Source organism: Trifolium pratense, linkage group LG5 (assembly GCF_020283565.1).
Source record: "Trifolium pratense cultivar HEN17-A07 linkage group LG5, ARS_RC_1.1, whole genome shotgun sequence".
Taxonomy (NCBI): Eukaryota; Viridiplantae; Streptophyta; class Magnoliopsida; order Fabales; family Fabaceae; genus Trifolium; species Trifolium pratense.
In genome coordinates, this window is record NC_060063.1 from 54688109 (window position 1) to 54705539 (window position 17431).

General features: G+C 30.7%; 3 protein-coding genes across 4 annotated transcripts; all 3 read left to right on the forward strand.

Moving 5' to 3' along the window:
- Nucleotides 1–800: 800 nt before the first annotated feature.
- LOC123883248 (uric acid degradation bifunctional protein TTL-like) lies at nt 801–5207 on the forward strand. Of its 2 annotated transcripts, none has more exons than XM_045931990.1 (5): nt 801–1159; nt 1753–1810; nt 2474–2575; nt 2872–3025; nt 4376–5207. In XM_045931990.1, exons 1-5 carry the CDS (start codon nt 921–923, stop codon nt 4831–4833), a joined length of 1011 nt encoding a protein of 336 aa, XP_045787946.1. In that variant the 5' UTR covers nt 801–920; the 3' UTR covers nt 4834–5207. The 2 variants fall into 2 exon arrangements, with proteins under 2 accessions (XP_045787946.1, XP_045787948.1); XM_045931992.1 differs by having other exon boundaries at nt 4379–5207.
- A 713-nt stretch (nt 5208–5920) lies between these two features.
- On the forward strand, nt 5921–7605 carry LOC123883249 (heavy metal-associated isoprenylated plant protein 4-like). The gene is made up of 4 exons (XM_045931993.1): nt 5921–6176; nt 6506–6687; nt 6937–7024; nt 7137–7605. The coding sequence occupies exons 1-4, from the start codon at nt 6008–6010 to the stop codon at nt 7493–7495; spliced, it is 798 nt and encodes a 265-aa protein (XP_045787949.1). The 5' UTR covers nt 5921–6007; the 3' UTR covers nt 7496–7605.
- A 4875-nt stretch (nt 7606–12480) lies between these two features.
- LOC123883250 (MLO-like protein 1) lies at nt 12481–16394 on the forward strand. The gene is made up of 13 exons (XM_045931994.1): nt 12481–12777; nt 13053–13318; nt 13496–13612; nt 13720–13783; nt 13877–13977; nt 14060–14134; nt 14243–14331; nt 14494–14543; nt 14671–14711; nt 15041–15250; nt 15341–15408; nt 15496–15556; nt 16170–16394. Exons 1-13 carry the CDS (start codon nt 12588–12590, stop codon nt 16392–16394), a joined length of 1557 nt encoding a protein of 518 aa, XP_045787950.1. The 5' UTR covers nt 12481–12587.
- The last annotated feature ends 1037 nt before the right edge of the window (nt 16395–17431 follow it).

Sequence of the window (17431 nt, forward strand, 5' to 3'; positions counted from 1 at the left end):
CAAAATGTAACATTCTTTATGTTTGTGACAAAGTTTTATTATATTCTCACGTTAAAAAGTGAAAATCTTACATTCACTTGATTGAGAGAATAACATTCATTCCATCCCAAAACAAGTGTTACATTTGACCATGTGCATATTATTCTCACAACTTATTTTGATTACTCCCTTCATTATTAATTATAAGCAAAAATTATTTTTTAGATTCATTGAATAACTGATGAATCTGGATCAAATTCTTCCGTTATTCAATGAATCTAAAATGTAACATTTGTTTATAATTAAGAATGGAGGAAGTATATTTTTTCTTACTAATACATTAAGATAAATTTTACTAGTATATAAAATGTTGATCAATTTTACTCATAATATTTTCAAAATATCTACTTTTACGATTTTTAATGAGTAACCCACTATTTTAATCTATATTGGTAATTGAATGTTTCAAAATTGCATCTCAAAAAATGCTATAAGCTAGTTAGAGAAACTCGTTACCAAACACTTCACATTTTTTTCAAACAAGCTTATAAGCTAGTTTAATAAGCTATAAGCTAGTTTATTGGACTTACCAAACAGTGTCTAACTTGACTAACGAGAAAACACATTTTTTGGACCAAATTGACTATCTAAAAATTTCGATATATTCAAAATTAATTTGACAATTACACTTATAGAAACCAAAATAATAACTTGGTGAAATATTAATGGTCAAAATCTTATATTTACATATATGAAATGAAATCAGATCAGCTGTGAATAGTACAGTAACATTTGAAACAATAAAAATCTACCGCAACACGTTAACATTCTCAAAACATAGACACCATTCATTCACCTTATCGAATAGTGAATGATGAAAGCTTGACACAAACAATTTCTTCTACAAAAACAACAGATAGAAGCAATTGGTGTCTGAAGAAATGCAAGCTGTGGGATTAGGTCTTGATGAGAACGATTACTTATCATGCTGTGGAAGCACAAAATGGGCCAAGGAAATGGCTTCAAATTCTCCTTTCCCTAATTACCATCGTGCCCTTTCTGTTTCCAAACAAATTTGGTTAAACAAACTTGATATCAATAGTTGGCTACAAGCTTTCTCTGCTCATCCTTCCATTGGTCAAACTAATGCTCCTTCTCATGCATCTCAAACCAGTGCTCAGTTCAGTAATCAAATTCTCTTTCTTTTTTCCCATCTGTTTGTGTCTCTCTCTCATTTTTCTATATGTATGTGAAAAATCATTACTTTAGTACAAAGGTTGTGTTTTTCTCATGTGGGTGTTTGTTATTTTGTGTTTTCAAATTGGAATTGTAGGATACTGATAGTAATTCAAGTGAAAAATTCATCTCTTTTTTCCATGTGGGTCTCTCTCTTTTTTGTTAATTGATGTAAAAAATTATTACTTTAATGTAAAGGTTAAGTTTTTCTCATGTGGGTGTTCGTCAATTTGTGTATTCATTTGGAATTTTAAGATATTGATTGATACTATAGTAGATATTGATAATAGTTTTTGTTGGTGTCTGCATTTGGAATATGAATGGAATTTGTATTCTTCCGATTCTATTCATGTTTTTAGCTATTTGGGTTGAATTTTAGTTTGTCTTTGTTTTATTGATATGAAAAACTTTAATGAGTACTAAAGTTGTGTGTTTATTTGTGATGAATGGATTGGAATTGGGTAAAATTACTTTATTTCTTGTTTAGTTGATAGCAAATTGGAATTACTAACTTTTAGAAGAAACTGGTTTTGGCAGGTGGAGTAGGGGAGAGCAATCAACTGCTTTAGCAACTGCTACTGGTTCTAAATTACAGGTTTGCTTGCTTGCTTCTGCTATTGAAAATGCTAACATTATCTGGTGTTGTTTCTTTCTTGCACTACGAAATGTATGAAATCTGATTGTTCTCTGGTTCTGCTGTCAGGATACAGGATACTTTAGATAATTTGTGTATGAATATTGATTTTAAAAGCACCGTCATTCATATACTTATAATTTCTTACGAAGTATCTAATAGGCACTTGAGTATTATAGGGTGCCCAGGTGCAAGTTCCACATCGAGTCGTATAGGATGCTCGACGGAATATTTAAGTGAATTTGTTATTTCCCCTTGATAGCTGGCTTTTAAGAGAGGGATCGCCGAGTGCTTGAATACCTATCAATTGGTATTGGACCTAGTTGTTGGTCACTACCCTCGATAGCTAGCTTTTAAATGACCTGGTTCTTCCACACTCGATAGCTAACTTTTAGTATCCTATGGTTTCACTTTTGTATCCTTCATTGGCTTGACCTGTATAACGGTTCACTATTGGTTTTATTATTACTGTGGAACAGTCATCTGTTCATCAACGAAATTAGGCTTGGGATCGGGAAACAAACATTCAGTTTTTTTAGAGCTGATTTAATTAGTATGTTAACAGGTCATAAATGATTATGATGATAGTTAGTAATCTAATTGTGGTCTTTGTGACTTTTGCAGGAACTAGCTGAATGGAATGCTCGGTATATGGAAAAGTTTGGGTTTGTATTTCTCATATTCGCATCTGGTATAAGTACTGATGCTATACTTGCTGAAATAAAGGTACAATATGAATTTAAAGTCTAACGTTGGCAACATTTTAGTTATTTATTTAAGTTCTTAAGGTAATTCTCTTATTATTTAAGTAAGAATGTATATTTGTTACTTATTCAAAGGTAAAAAGTAGGTTAAGTATTTATTTTTTGTAGATTCAGCTAGTGAGAGTGATGGAATTTCTTTTAGTGTAATATTTCAAGTGATAAAACGGTTGCCATTTTCGGGTTTGAAATGTTAGAGAGGAAAATGTTAGTATAACACTGTTATATTAAATTTAAACTAATTTGTTTCATACTGTGCAGAAACGCTATACAAACAGACCAATTGTTGAATTGGAGATTGCATCTCAGGAGCAAATGAAAATTACAGAAATTCGCCTTACAAAGCTCTTTACAAGTAAAAAAAACATATCTTCTACAACTGATAGGAATACCACTGTTGCTAGAAATGCAGAAGGTACTTTCATATACTTTGGTATATGTTTTATGTTTGATTATTTTAAAAATCCTTTTCAAATTTGGATCCGATTCCAAAAAATAGCTTTGTGTTGTAATTGTTTTAGTGACTGTGACAACCCTTGTATATTGACTTTGGTTATAGCAATGATGCCATTTACTCATAACATACCATGATGTCTTCATAGATTAAACATATGATATATCATTTTCCATTTGGAATCAACCATCACGAGTCAAACTTTTTCATCTTGATGTAGCAGGATCACATAATGAAGTTTTCCATTCATTTATTCTGTAGTTTAAAAGCTTTGAGTTCTATGTTAGTCAAGCCTAAGATTCAAGTATTATGTTAACGGATGCTTCAAAATCATTAGATCACCGCATGCCATTAACTTTGAATAAGATAGAGGATAGAAAAGGCAAACTTAGTAAATCCGATTGCATGATTTTAATTATATCAACCAACAATGTTATAAATTTAGCATTTCGATTATCTGGAATTAGTTTTTCATTGCAATTGTGTCTTTTTCTTCTCAACTTGCTAAGTGTGCATATACGAGAAAACAGAAAACTGTGGTATATGAAATTTTCTGTCTTTTGATAACATTTGTGTGTAAAACAATTCATGAATCTTTTTATGCTAGGCTTTAGTTTATGTTATTCCAATGTAGTACTTCTGAAGCCTTCCTTGTATCTGCAATGTTGGCATTGTGTTTGCTGAAATTTATTGCTACAAAGTACAGACAAATTGCAAAGCACCAACTTTGATGTTTATTGCTTGCTTTATCCCAAGATTTGAATATTTATCCTATTTCTGACTATAGAAATACATATTGTTGAAAACCCCTAAAAAATTTGGTTGGATACAAATTCTAGGTCTGGGATGATCAATTTGCCTATGTTTGGTATCACAGTGGATATGCCAGAGTCACAGTGATCCACCGTGATTTCACAGAAGCTACAATCCGTAGCTTTTAAAAAATCACGGTGGATAACCGTGATCTGGCCTACCCACTGTGATCATGTTAACATCTCACCTCCTTGCGTAAGAAAATCCCTTTCATGTATCCCCTCCAGACTCAAATATAAGCAAAAAAAATTAAATGCACATTGATTAAGAATACTCGTTAACTCGCTTTAATATTTTGATGTAATTTAAAAAAATTGCATTCTTAGTTAGGATTTGCTTATGTAATTTAAAAAAATGCACATTGATTTGGATGTCTATATTGGATTTATTTAAGTCCGAAGGGCTATGTAGTATGAACATGGAGCTCAAGAACTCCTAGTTTTGCATCATGATATTTCCATGATACTTATATTGTTTTTCTAATTTTTCAAATGGTAGAAGTTCGTGTAAACGTTATTGGAGGTCATGTGACTGCTGCTCCAGACACTTTATCAGGAACGTCCATCCGAAATTCATCTAGAACCCGCCCACCCATTACCACTCACGTGTTGGATATTTCGCGGGGTTATCCAGCTTCCGGTATTGAGGTAATTTTGGAGATATGGAAGGGAAACCAACCTCGTCCGCCATTTGGGACTACAAATAGTCCCGGTTGGGTTTTTAAAGGGTCTTCGAAGACAGATTCAGACGGTCGTAGTGGTCAACTGATTGACATAGTTGATGATGCTGAACCAGGGATATACAGGTTAAGTTTCAACACCGGAAAGTACAATCCAAACGGTTTCTTTCCTTATGTATCTGTTGTGTTTGAAATTTTCGAGTCACAAAAGAAGGAACATTTTCACGTTCCTTTGTTGCTTTCGCCATTTTCATTTAGCACTTACCGTGGAAGCTAAAAGAAATATGGGAAATGTTGCCATATCACTGCATTCCTTAGATGTCATGAATATCTCAGTTTTCATCAAGTGAACTTTGTGTTTGTGCCAATGGAACATGAGAAAGTTACCAAATAATTGATGTTTAGTTTTAAAAAGATAATCAAGTGTTTAATTGGTAATGTTTGCTTATGTATGATATCAGTACTTATGGATTATTACTTCCTTTGTCTCTAATTATAAGACATTTTTGCAAATTTTGTTTGTGCACAAATATAAGACTCTTTACATATCAATGGCAACAAGTATATGTAAGAAAGAAAGTGTTGAAACTGTTCTTTGTATATGGCTGAAGCTCTTTGATGTAAGAAAGAATGTGAGTTCAACTCCTACAATGTAAGGATTTTGTTAGTAGATGCTCCTCTGGTCTTCTGGTCTTTATTATAAGAAGAAAATAAAAAGTTTATAGAATATTTGATATATCCAATTTATAATAAAAAAATATGGATAAGATACATCAAATATTTTATGAATATTTTTTATTTTTTATTATAACAAGGACAAGAGGAAGTAATTTGTAAGTATATTTGTCAGCATTCTCTGAACCTTTAAAGTTGAAATCTATTTTGATCCGCTAAATTTATGGAACTTGAATCACCTAACTTTTATATAAATATATAAAATAGAAAAACACCTTTTTTTTTAATAACCTACCCTATATTTTTAATTCCATATTACTTTTTTTTTTACCATGTTATTATAAGACATGAAATTTTCATAATTCTTTTTTAATTCCATAAAACCAGTACATGCATAAGATTGACTTTCTTTCCAATCAAATTTTTTCATACACAAGAGTGAGAGATCGAATTTCTAATCGTAATATATATTATTTTTTTTTTACAAGAGACAAATTCATTGTTGGTAATTTCATATTACTTAAATATTTTGAAAAATAATAATTTAAAACCAATGAAACGTGCAAGATTCATTATTTTATTTAAGCAAGTTTCATGTAATTGGTGAGCTACCATTAGCTAAACCAACAAAGAAATTTAACTTGTTAAGAAAGAAACTTCTAGCTAGTGCTAATTAAAATTCCTATACAACAACAATATGTGTTTATATAACACTTTTGGTAACCATTCTAACAAAAGTCACTCTTTTCCAAACCAAATATTTCTCACAATAGGGAATGACAGGAGGGAAAGAAGAAAAGAAAGATGAGAAGGGAAAAGCTAAAATTGAAGAAAAGGTAGAAAAAAAGAAAGATGAAATTGAATTGATCACTGCTATTTACAAATTAAATTTGCATTGTCAAGAATGTGGGAACAAGATTAAGAAGCATCTCTTAACTACTCAAGGTATGAACTAATAAATTCGATTAATCATTTTCATTAGTGTTTATCGTGGCTTTTAAAAGATCCACGGTCTGTTTGATTTACAAAAGATAAATAATGGATATAAAAACAACACGTGATAAAATATTAATGCATTTTTTGTGGTATATGATGTTTGGTGGAAAAAAAGTTATGTTGGTATTTTAAACAGCTTATACTTGAGATATTTTAATTTTTGAGATTGTGTTAAATTTATACACTTTAAAATCACAATTTTATCATAAATGATTTTATTATTTATAAATACAATTAATAGGTTAAATTATGTGTGATGGTGTTTATTTTTTTTGTAGGAGTACAGACTGTGGAGATGCATATTGAGAAAGGAGAAATTAAGGCAAAAGGGAAATTGGACCCTTTGAAAATTTTGAAGCTTATAGAGAAGAAGAGCAATAGAAAAGTTGAATTAATATCACCAAAAGTTAAACCCAAGGAGATTACTACTATTGATAAAAAGCCAAAGGAAACTAAAGATGTAAGTAATTTTTTCTTTATGATTAGTATAAATTAAATTTTTGCCAAAAAAATGTACTATATGATTTAGCTAGTGGTTAGAGATTGACCTTATTGAAAAAAAGTTCAAATTCTATCAATGAGACGATGATTAAATGATACTCTTCGATCCTTTTTACAAGAGACGATTTTATTTACAAAAATTTAATGTATTTGGACATTATAAATCATATATATTAATTTTTGTTGACTCAATTATTTCTTATTGAAGCCAATTGTGCGAACTATCACGGTGAAGGTTCACATGCATTGTGACAAATGTGAAGCTGACCTAAAACGCAGACTAATCAAGCACAAAGGTAACTTAAAGACTATACTTAGTGATATGATTTATATAAACATTGAAATTTTATTTCATGTTAATTAAGTATCATATGATGTGATTAAATTTGATCAAATATATATATAAAGGTATTTTCAATGTTAAAACCGACAAGAAAGCTCAAAGTCTAATAGTTGAAGGGACTATTGAAGTAGAGAAGTTGACATCATTTTTGAGAAAAAGAGTGAATACAAATGCTGAGGTTATTTCCATAAAAGAGGAGAAAAAGGAAGAAAAGAAAGAAAAGGGCAAAGAAGAAAAAAAGGAAGAAAAGGGCAAAGAAGGAAAATCTTCAGAATCAACTAAAGTAATAGAAATTCATCATCATGGAAATACACAAGATGAGATTAAAATAAAGGACAATAATAATGTTCCTTATATTATTCATTATGTTTATGCACCACAAATTTTCAGTGATGAGAATCCTAATTCATGTTCTATTTCATAGTTTTGGTGTATTTCTATTCTAACTATGTGATTATAAGTAGGAGTTGTTTCATGTAAGATTCAAATTCAAATTTTTTCGAATGATGATAATTTGACGTTTTTTATGTTTAAGTTAATGTAAAAAATGTGATGCGGAAAATTTTAAACTGTATTATTATAGTCGCTCTACATTTTCTTTATTGTATTTACGGGTTTATTAAAAAAAAAAAACTATTATATTTATGTGGCATTCCATGACTTTTATTTCGTATATTTAAGTTGAATTTTTCTCTTTTCAACCACATGTTTCTTTCTTTTGTAAGAATAAGTAATACCCTATTTTCAAAATTGAGATGATCTTATTTTTATATACCATCATTTGATTCTAAGAACCCTAGCACGCCATCTTTTTCACTCTCCCTCACCACTAACCCGCAGCTCTTCCACCCACACGAGAGCCACCCACATTTTCTGTCCACAACCTAACCCTCTACCGTCGGGAATCAGGTAGCCGTCACCATGTAGCCACAACTACTTGGTGGTGTGATCAACCCTCTCTCAGTTGCGACACCACCTCACCCTTATGAGTTGGTCACCGTTGGGTGACTTTTGTTTCGGTTGGTTTCGTTCAAGGCTGCCACTGTGAACATTGGCGGTGGTTTTCTGATCTGTTGCAGGATTGGTGCCTGTCTAGGCTGTCGCCGTGAACGGTGGTGGTGGTTTTCTGTTCTGGCTTCTGATCACGTTTCTTGGTTCTTCTTACTCTGTTCGGGATCGTCCTTTTTAGGTAGATGCTGTCGTTCATAGCATCTAACAACAAGATTAGGATTGGTTTCAACGGATTTGGAGGAATTGGTCAATTGTTCTCACTGATCTGAGTACTGTTGACAAAAGGCTTGTTGGGTCGTGTTCTACGCGACATAATTTACAGCATATGCATAATGAAATATCAACATTGGTTGTTGGAGGAATCAATTTTGTTGGAAACTTTCAAGTGCTAGATTCATCGGCCTTGAGTCGGCCTGATTTTGTTCGAAAGACTGGTGCGTAGATACTTTGTATTGACGGTAGCAATCGTTTGTCATGCCAAAGTGTCACTAGTCTTGGTGTTTCTCGTGCTGGTGCTCAGACTGGTTGATTGATCATCCCTCGATCTGACTTTTGATTGGGTCTGAGTTGCATTCAACGTGGACCGTTTCCGTGTTGACGGCCGGTTCATTCACCTAGAATTTTTAGGACTTCTATTTTTTCCTTTAGGATTAACTAGAAGTTGGTATGTTTATGTCTCATTGTCCTCAGACTTACTGGGTTAGGTCTATGTCCCCCAGTTTTTGTATATATATTTTCTTTTTTTTAATATAATAAAGAGATATAGGCAAAAGATGGGGGCGAAGCCTACTTTGTCCCCTGATGTTTAGATGCTCTTCACCTTATAAAAAAAACCTCTTGTTTTTTTCGGTTCTCATGAAATTTCAATTTTGTCCTAATAAATAGTTTTCGGAAAACGTTTTTCAAAATTCATATTTTTTGGAAATCTATTTTTCGAAATAGACTTGAATGTAGTTTTTATATCTATTTTTTTCATTTGCATTCAAGTGTTTCGGATTCTATATTCTAAAAACATAACTACTTCGGAAAACGTTTTTTGAAAATTCAAATATTTCGAAACGTGGAATCCGAAATTTTTCTTTGAAAAACATTTTCCAAAGTGATTTTAAAAAACATTTTCCAAAATCCTGTTATATATGAACAGAACCGCAAATTTATTAGTCTAACATAATTTTTCATCTGTATCAAACAATTATTGTCAAAAAATGATACAATTGATATAGTATGCTTATGAGTCATAAACAATATAATATATACAAAGATTTTCCTGTGCTTACTGGTCTAAGAAGTAAGAAATGTTTTGGATCATTCAGATTCCTCAAATGGGTTTGTGCCAGTTATGCCTAGTTATATAGGAGTATGTATGAAATTGGATTTGTTGATTGAACTAGAAAATACATATTTTAAATATCACTAATAATTTATAAATATTTCTACCAAAAAAAAAAATTTATAAATATCAAGTTTAAATTTTGACCGTCTTTTTTTTTAATGGCTAAATTTTGACGGTCTGATATTAGATTTGACGACAATCATAGCATGATTTTGCGAAGACTTACTTACTGCGGTGAATCTAAATGTGCCAGATATACCAACACAAAAAAAATTCAGTTGTGAAAATAGTGCGATTTAGTCAAAAATATTATTTCATATACTTTACTCTTTAAATAAATTGAGTAAACTATAAACAGACTCAAGCAATTAACTTAAGCCAACAAAACTATTGGTAAATTACCAATCGTTAGTTGGTTCAGTGGTGATTGGTGCTGAACTTGGTAGGGAGGACCGCGGTTCGATCACCCGCAACTGCGATCAGGAGAGGGCTGAAACCACTTGATGCCATAACTGACCCCCGAACCAGATTCAACTGGTGATGAAAGCCAAAAAAAAAGAAAAAAACTATTGGTAAATTTGCTACTTTGGTGTGTGGCTTAAATAGACCATCTTTTTTATAAATTGACGAAAAAGTCATCTATAGTTGTTCAATATTTAACTTTTATTTATAAATATTTTATGGTGTATAAATCAAACATATCTTTGTCAAAAAAAAAAAAAAACAAACATATCTTGCACTATGTGCAAGTATTGAATTAATAAATCTTTTCTTTAAATTAAATAAGCATTATGGACCCGATTCGGGTCGAGCTTGTCCTATTTAGGCTTGAACTTGGCCCAATTACACGCTGGATCGGAGTAATGCATTTTCCAACAACCACGTAAACCTTCAATTCTATAACGGTCGACATCAAAATGATTAATATTTATTGGCAATCATGACTTTTCATGCCGTTATTCCAAAAGCCATCTACATTGAGGTCGTGGGATCTGTCCTCACATTGATATTAATCTTGACTCCATACTAAGGGCTATATATACCTTTCTAATGACAGATATACTTTCATGCAAAAACTTACTTAAATGTCGGAGTGTCATCCAAAAAGACTTTTATTGACTATGATGGTTCAATAAGATACAATAAACTTTATTGACCAAATGGTAGAAAAAATTATCAGTTTGAATTTGAAAAAATTACAGTGAAAACGTGTTGGATTGGATGTTATTTTTTTCTCCTCTATATTAATTAAATTAATACTAATAATCAATTACAATTAGTAGTAAATAAATAGACTCTTTGGTCATTGTTAATGTCGACGAACGAGGGGCAGGTTGTCCATTGTAACGCAGGCCTCCGCCTCTCCATAATTAATAATTTAATGTAATAAAAATTTAAAAATATTTTCTATGAGAATAAAAATAAAACTTTGTGCCGCGAACATATCTCAGTTGATAGAGATATTGTATTATATATGTAGCGGATCGGGGTTTGAACCTTTATCATCTCACTTATTCATTTTATGGGTGAAATTTTTAGCTACTACTTGACAAGAAAATAAATAATAAAAATTTGAAATTTTATCATCAAATTTTATTAATTAAGGCTTACTAGTACTATTCAAATATAATTTAATTGGTATATATATATATATATATATATATATATATATATATATATAAAATTGGTCCTTCTAACTTAATCAATAAATATTTTGAGTTTGATTTTGTTTTGAGCATGTAACAACGTTAAAACTCTTAAAGTGAGTTTTCTGCTATTTGGAGCACACAAGAGCTCGATAAATTAATCTCTGTAATTACGCGCAGAGGATACACGATTTGCGGAAAAAAATTGCTTAAGAAATAATCAATTGTTTTTGGTATATTAAATATTTTATTTTAATGTATGAATGGAAATAATATGATTCCTTTATTTTGTTTTTCCTTTTTTCTTAAGAAAATTATTTTATGATAAAAAGGTTGTGATATGGTAATTCACTGAATAACAACCTCATTTGTAAATTAAAAGATTTTTTGATCGATTATTGTCTTGAATCTCTTGATATTCTTTCTTCTTTTTCAAATTTTAGTGTGTAAACCGTGTTAGTCATTAAACGTATTTTGTGGTTGATTGCTTTGCAAAGGAAATAAATAATATTTTGTCATGTTCTACTTTATATTAAACGATTGATTATTAAAAAAATGCATTGCCATTTGTCATTTTCCTCATATGACTTTTCTATAAAAAATAAAATAAAAAATTAAACAACCTTTTACCATATCTAATAATCTAACTAATATACATCACATCTCACTATATAACTATTTATAGAGATGTTTTAAGAGTTAACACAATATATATAATCTCTTTAAAAGTTTTTTTCTTCTTTTAAAATCCAATAGCAAAAATCATATACCAAGGGCCTGTTTGAAACAATTTTATTTTTTAGTTTTTAAAATGTATTTTATAAATTAGATTTTAAAAACAATTTTTAAAAAACAAAATACCTATAACCTGTTTATGTTTTTTAGATTTTAAATAAATAAAATTAGAAACAGTTTTTAAAAAAAGGGTTTCCAAACATTTTTTTCCTTTTTAATTTTTGAAAACTAATAAAGAGTATTTGAAAACTGTTTCAAACAGGCCGTAAATGTTTAAAAGTGAAAATTTTATTGGGTTTAAACTCTCGCCTAAATATATCAAATATCGTTACAATATTTTACCATCTAAATCGCAACTAACATATATGAAAATTATAAATATACCTAAATTAAATAGCTAAAATGAAAGTATGAAATCTTTTTTTATTTATAAATGTGAAAGTATGAAATCTTAACATGTAAGATTTTTCAACTTATAGAAATTTGTTGTTGTCTTTGTCTCAAATTTCTTTTAATAAAATTTGTCTTTATGTAATTGTGTCACTTAATGTAAGTACTATATCAAGGACTTGACTAGAAAATTTGGCCATTCACTTGTTTAGTAAATATGTAACATATGAATTAAAATTACGCGTAAAATTACATAAGATATTAAGATTTTTTTTAAGTACTATAATAAGTCTCATGTTGCAGTTGTAACATAACAAAAAACAATTAAGAGAAACAAAAGTAGTTAAGTATAAGTTAATGTTGTTCAATTGAAACTTTGTGTAACATATTACAACTGCAACATGAGTGGTGGTGGTGGTGGAGAAGAAGGACCTGATTTGCCATTTACTCCTACATGGGTTGTTGCTCTTGTTTGCACTATCATCGTCGCTGTTTCATTCGCCGTCGAACGTTCTCTACATTATCTTGGCAAGTTTCTTAAGAAGAAAAATCAGAAACCACTCTTTCAAGCCTTACAAAAAATCAAAGAAGGTTCATCTATTTTTTCTTTTCATTTAGATTTATTTTATATACACCGTACACCGTCAGTGTAAGGATTTTGTATAGTGATCATAACCGTGTCAATGATACCAAAAATCATCGATATGATTGGTTGTGATTTGTTGACGGTGTAAAACTTTTTACACTGATGGTGTATCACAATTAAACTCTTTCCATTTCTTAACATATATTGATGAATGAATATCTTCTAGTTTATGATTTTTAATTTTTTTTTTGTTCTTACGATTTTTTATTTTATTTTGCAGAGTTGATGCTTGTGGGTTTTATTTCTCTCTTGCTGGCTGTAACACAAAATACAATCACAAAAATTTGTGTTCCACAAAGTTGGACTCTTCATATGCTTCCTTGTAGTCTTGAAGAAAAAGAACATGTTGAATCAAAATTATCATCCACTAAACATTTTCAAACTTTTTTCTCTTCCGATGATGTTTTCGGCGCTGCTAGGCGCCTTCTCGGTGACGATAATGATCAACCATCAACAGAAGAAAGCCGTGGATATTGTGCTTCCAAGGTATTGAAATCAAATATATAAGATTTTTTAATTATGTCCATTAGATATCAACAGAAGGGCCGAAGTTCAAATATCCTCAGAAACAGTTGTAAAATGGTCTATCACTTAAATCGGCGATAAATTTAAAAACTACTTATAATCATATAATGTTTATTCTTTTGATGTTCTTCTTTTCAGGGAAAGGTACCTCTATTATCAAAGGAAGCACTACATCACTTGCATATCTTTATTTTTGTCCTAGCTATTGTTCATGTATCTTCATGTGTTTTGACTATAATTTTTGGAGGATTAAATGTGAGTATCTAATCATATAATTTTTTTTGTTATAATAACAAATTATGTTTATACATGTGAAAAAAAATCCTTTTCTTTATAATAAGAAGTATTGTTGTTCTTAATAGATTCGTCGATGGAAGCACTGGGAAGAATCAATTGTTGCAGATGGAAATCATCAATCACAACATGGTAAATTTTTTAACAAATTTGATCAGTTATGGTGTTATCTTAATAATTTTTGGTCCTCTCATTAAACTATATATACTGGTCTAATGCATGCAGCTCCGGGACGGATCGATATGGTGACTCCTGTTCATCAGCATGCTTTTATAAGAGATCATTTTACTGGTATTGGCAAAGATTCTTCTCTAATGGGATGGCTGGTAAGTTGATTATAACTTATAAGTATTATATTTGTATTTTAACATTATTGTTAGTCCTTCTAATTTTTAATTTTTATTTCAGAAATCATTTTTCAAGCAATTTTATGGATCTGTGACAAAGTCGGATTATGAGACATTAAGGCTTGGTTTCATTAAGGTAATATTTTAATTAGTGTTCTAATCTTACCATTATCTATGATTAATTGAACATTTGAACCATATAAGTTATATGATGATATAACTTCTTTTTTTCCCTCTGTTTTAGACTCATTGTAGAGGAAATCCTAAGTTTAATTTTCACAAGTACATGAACCGTGCACTTGAAGATGATTTCAAGAAAGTTGTTGGTATTAGGTATGTGTTTCTCTCAAGTTTCTATATATACGACTCTAGATTTACTTGTCTCGCACCCGAATTCTGAATTTTCACAATAATTTTCTTTAATCAACTTATAGTGTAAAATTATTGATTTTCTATTATCACTAATTCAACAATTTTATTTTGATATGGTTGCAGTTGGTATCTTTGGATCTTTGTGGTAATATTTTGGTTGCTTAATATCCATGGTATGCTACAAGACCTTTTGTAAATTTTGTCTTGTGTCTCAACATGATATCTATATTTCTTAAATTCTACCTTAGAAATATGATTAATCTTATAGATAATTTCTTGATAATTAGCTTATTGTTTCAGGTTGGCACACATATTTCTGGGTTGCTTTCATTCCTGTCCTTGTAAGTGTCTTCATAACTTTGTTTGTTTGGATATTTTCTATCGAAAAATTTGTAGAGTATGTATCGGTGCGAGTAGGCTATACTATGTTTAGTAAAGCCTAATTGGACGTACTTTAAAAATGTTACATCAAAGTCCGATCTATTGTATGTCATAGACCCATTTTTAAGATCAGACATGAAAAAACCCCTATCAGGGCGGCCTAACCTATTCTCACCGATATGCCATAAAAAAATGTTAATTTTCTCCATTTGAATTGATGTATTTCTCTCACAATTATTTGTTACCAAACCTTTTATCTTACTTTCTTTTTCTGATTTTCCTTCTTAAGCTTCTACTTGGTGTTGGAACAAAGCTAGAACATGTAAAAATTCAATTAGCACATGAAGTAGCTGAAAAACATACAGCCATACAAGGTGAATTAGTTGTTAAACCATCAGATGATCACTTCTGGTTTCGTCGCCCTCGCATCGTCCTCTTCTTGATTCATTTGATCCTTTTTCAAAACTCTTTTGAGATTGCATTCTTTTTCTGGATACTGGTAAGTAATCATATTAACTAGTCTTAAGCTCAATTTATGATATTCTTGACTATTTTCATCATTTTAACCTTACTAGTTTATGTATCTCAGATAACATATGGCTTTCATTCATGTATAATGGGGAAAATCAAGTACATTATTCCAAGGCTCGTTATTGGGTAACAACAATATTATTGTGCATTTTGAATCTCAAATTTTTCTACACTTTATAATTTTTTCTTACACCTTTTTTATTAATATTGTAGGGTATTTATTCAGGTGCTATGTAGTTATAGTACCCTACCACTGTATGCAATTGTTACACAGGTGAGTCTGAGTTGTTTTTTTTTTTTGAGAAAAAACTTGTTCTGTTCTCTTATTTATATTTTGGCTAAACTATATTTCTGGCTCTTTAATTTTAACAAACTTGCGATTTTGTTCTTATAACTTTCAAAATAACACTTTTAGCATCTAACTTTAGTCCCTTTTACAATAGTTGAACCCTCATTAATTTTGACAAAGTCGACGCGCGCACGTGGTCAATGAATCACATGCCACAACATCAAGTCAATGCATACATAGACATTGACTAACATGACATGTTGAAGTGGCATGTGAATCACTTTCGGTGTGTGTGTTGACTTGGTCCGGGGGTCAACCTTTTGTAAAAGAGGCTAAAGTTAGAGAGGCAAAAGTTCAATTATGAAAATTAAGAGGCCAAAATCGCAAATTTATGAAAGTTAGAGGGTCAAAAGTACAGTATAGTTTTTTTTTTTTTTGTGATAGTGCATTATTCAATACATAAAAAAAATTTAAAAGTTGTCAACTCATTATTCAAATTTTCCATCTAAAAAATGTCGACATTCAATAATTAATTTTATGAATTTGAAATTGAGACCTTTTGGCATTGATATTGACAATATTTTTTGACACAATGTAGATGGGAACTCACTTTAAGAAAGCCATATTTGATGACCAAGTACAAGCAAGACTTGTTGGTTGGGCACAAAAGGCAAAGAAGAAAGGATTAAGAGGTGATAATAATAATCAATCTGCCCAAGGAAGTTCTCATAATGGTGCAAATATTCAATTAGGGTCTTTGTTTAGAAGAGGCCCTGCCCAAGAAGAAAACACCATTGTCCCTATAAATGAAGAGTCTATATGAACATGTAGTAATTAAAATGTTTATAATCCTTTTTTCTTTTTTAATAAAAAGATTATAAACATTTTTGTTACATCCAATACGTTATTCAAAAAAGATTATAAACATTTTTGTTACACGAATACGTTATTATATATTATATTATATTATTGTTTATTTTACCTTGGTATCAAATGAGCAATGGCCACCCAACAAGGCAACAGATCATTGAACGAATCATGGTGTTACTGGTTGAACTGCATATACCTCATGTGTGTCTGTGTGTGATTGGTCGATACTATGTCACAGTTGTCCTAGTGACCAATAACATAATCTATAATAGGTCGTAGCCTTGAATGAAACACTATATGAGCAAATGATTAAAAAAATGGAAAAGATGTTTCAATTTATAGAATTATACCCCGTGTGTGTGATCGATACTATGTCACAGCCATCCCCGTGTGTCCAAATTTTTATAAGGTTCACTAGTTAAAGTGCAAGCTAAGTTCGCACTCTAAGTAGCAAATTGTGTTTGCGTTCACATTCTAAATAGCAAACTGTATTTTTCATAATATTTTCATTCATAGGGGCGTGGATATATGGTGCTGACATTGGCGTTGAGTAAAAAAAATGTCACTCGCTACGTAAGGTGTGAACTGAGTTCGCTACCTAAATAGCAAGGGGTATTTTAATCATTTTAGAAGGCGCTGAGAAACCTTAGACGTGCGAAAAAGAAGAACTCCATAGCCTTAGGAGGAGATTCATTCTTTTGGTGGATTGGGCTTGGCCCAATCCCAAGTCCTACTAATGATCTTGTAAGGAGTATCTGCATGTGCATAGCTTTTGAGAAGTGCTATAAATTACGAAGGAGGAGGCAAATGAAACGCACAAACATAGAGAAATCACTTCTATTTATATTTTTTTTTAAAAAAATAAAAAAAAATAAAAATAATGTGCATTCACATTTGTAAAGAAAGTCTCTTGTAACATCTTGTGGATAGTGGCTACAATAGTTCATGAAGAAATCTGATTCAAAGAGAAACAATGTTTTGAATCTTTAC

Excerpts from the sequence above, each read along its gene's own strand:
- LOC123883250 (XM_045931994.1), top strand. The coding sequence starts at position 12,588 with ATGAGTGGTGGTGGTGGTGGAGAAGAAGGACCTGATTTGCCATTTACT. Across the intron at positions 13,613-13,719 it reads TAATTTTTGGAGGATTAAAT|ATTCGTCGATGGAAGCACTG; the intron begins GTGAGTATCTAA and ends TGTTCTTAATAG. Across the intron at positions 15,409-15,495 it reads ATTCCAAGGCTCGTTATTGG|GGTATTTATTCAGGTGCTAT; the intron begins GTAACAACAATA and ends TTAATATTGTAG.
- LOC123883248 (XM_045931990.1), top strand. The coding sequence starts at position 921 with ATGCAAGCTGTGGGATTAGGTCTTGATGAGAACGATTACTTATCATGC. Across the intron at positions 1,811-2,473 it reads CTACTGGTTCTAAATTACAG|GAACTAGCTGAATGGAATGC; the intron begins GTTTGCTTGCTT and ends TGACTTTTGCAG. Across the intron at positions 2,576-2,871 it reads CTATACTTGCTGAAATAAAG|AAACGCTATACAAACAGACC; the intron begins GTACAATATGAA and ends CATACTGTGCAG.
- LOC123883249 (XM_045931993.1), top strand. The coding sequence starts at position 6,008 with ATGACAGGAGGGAAAGAAGAAAAGAAAGATGAGAAGGGAAAAGCTAAA. Across the intron at positions 6,177-6,505 it reads GCATCTCTTAACTACTCAAG|GAGTACAGACTGTGGAGATG; the intron begins GTATGAACTAAT and ends TTTTTTTTGTAG. Across the intron at positions 6,688-6,936 it reads AGCCAAAGGAAACTAAAGAT|CCAATTGTGCGAACTATCAC; the intron begins GTAAGTAATTTT and ends TTCTTATTGAAG.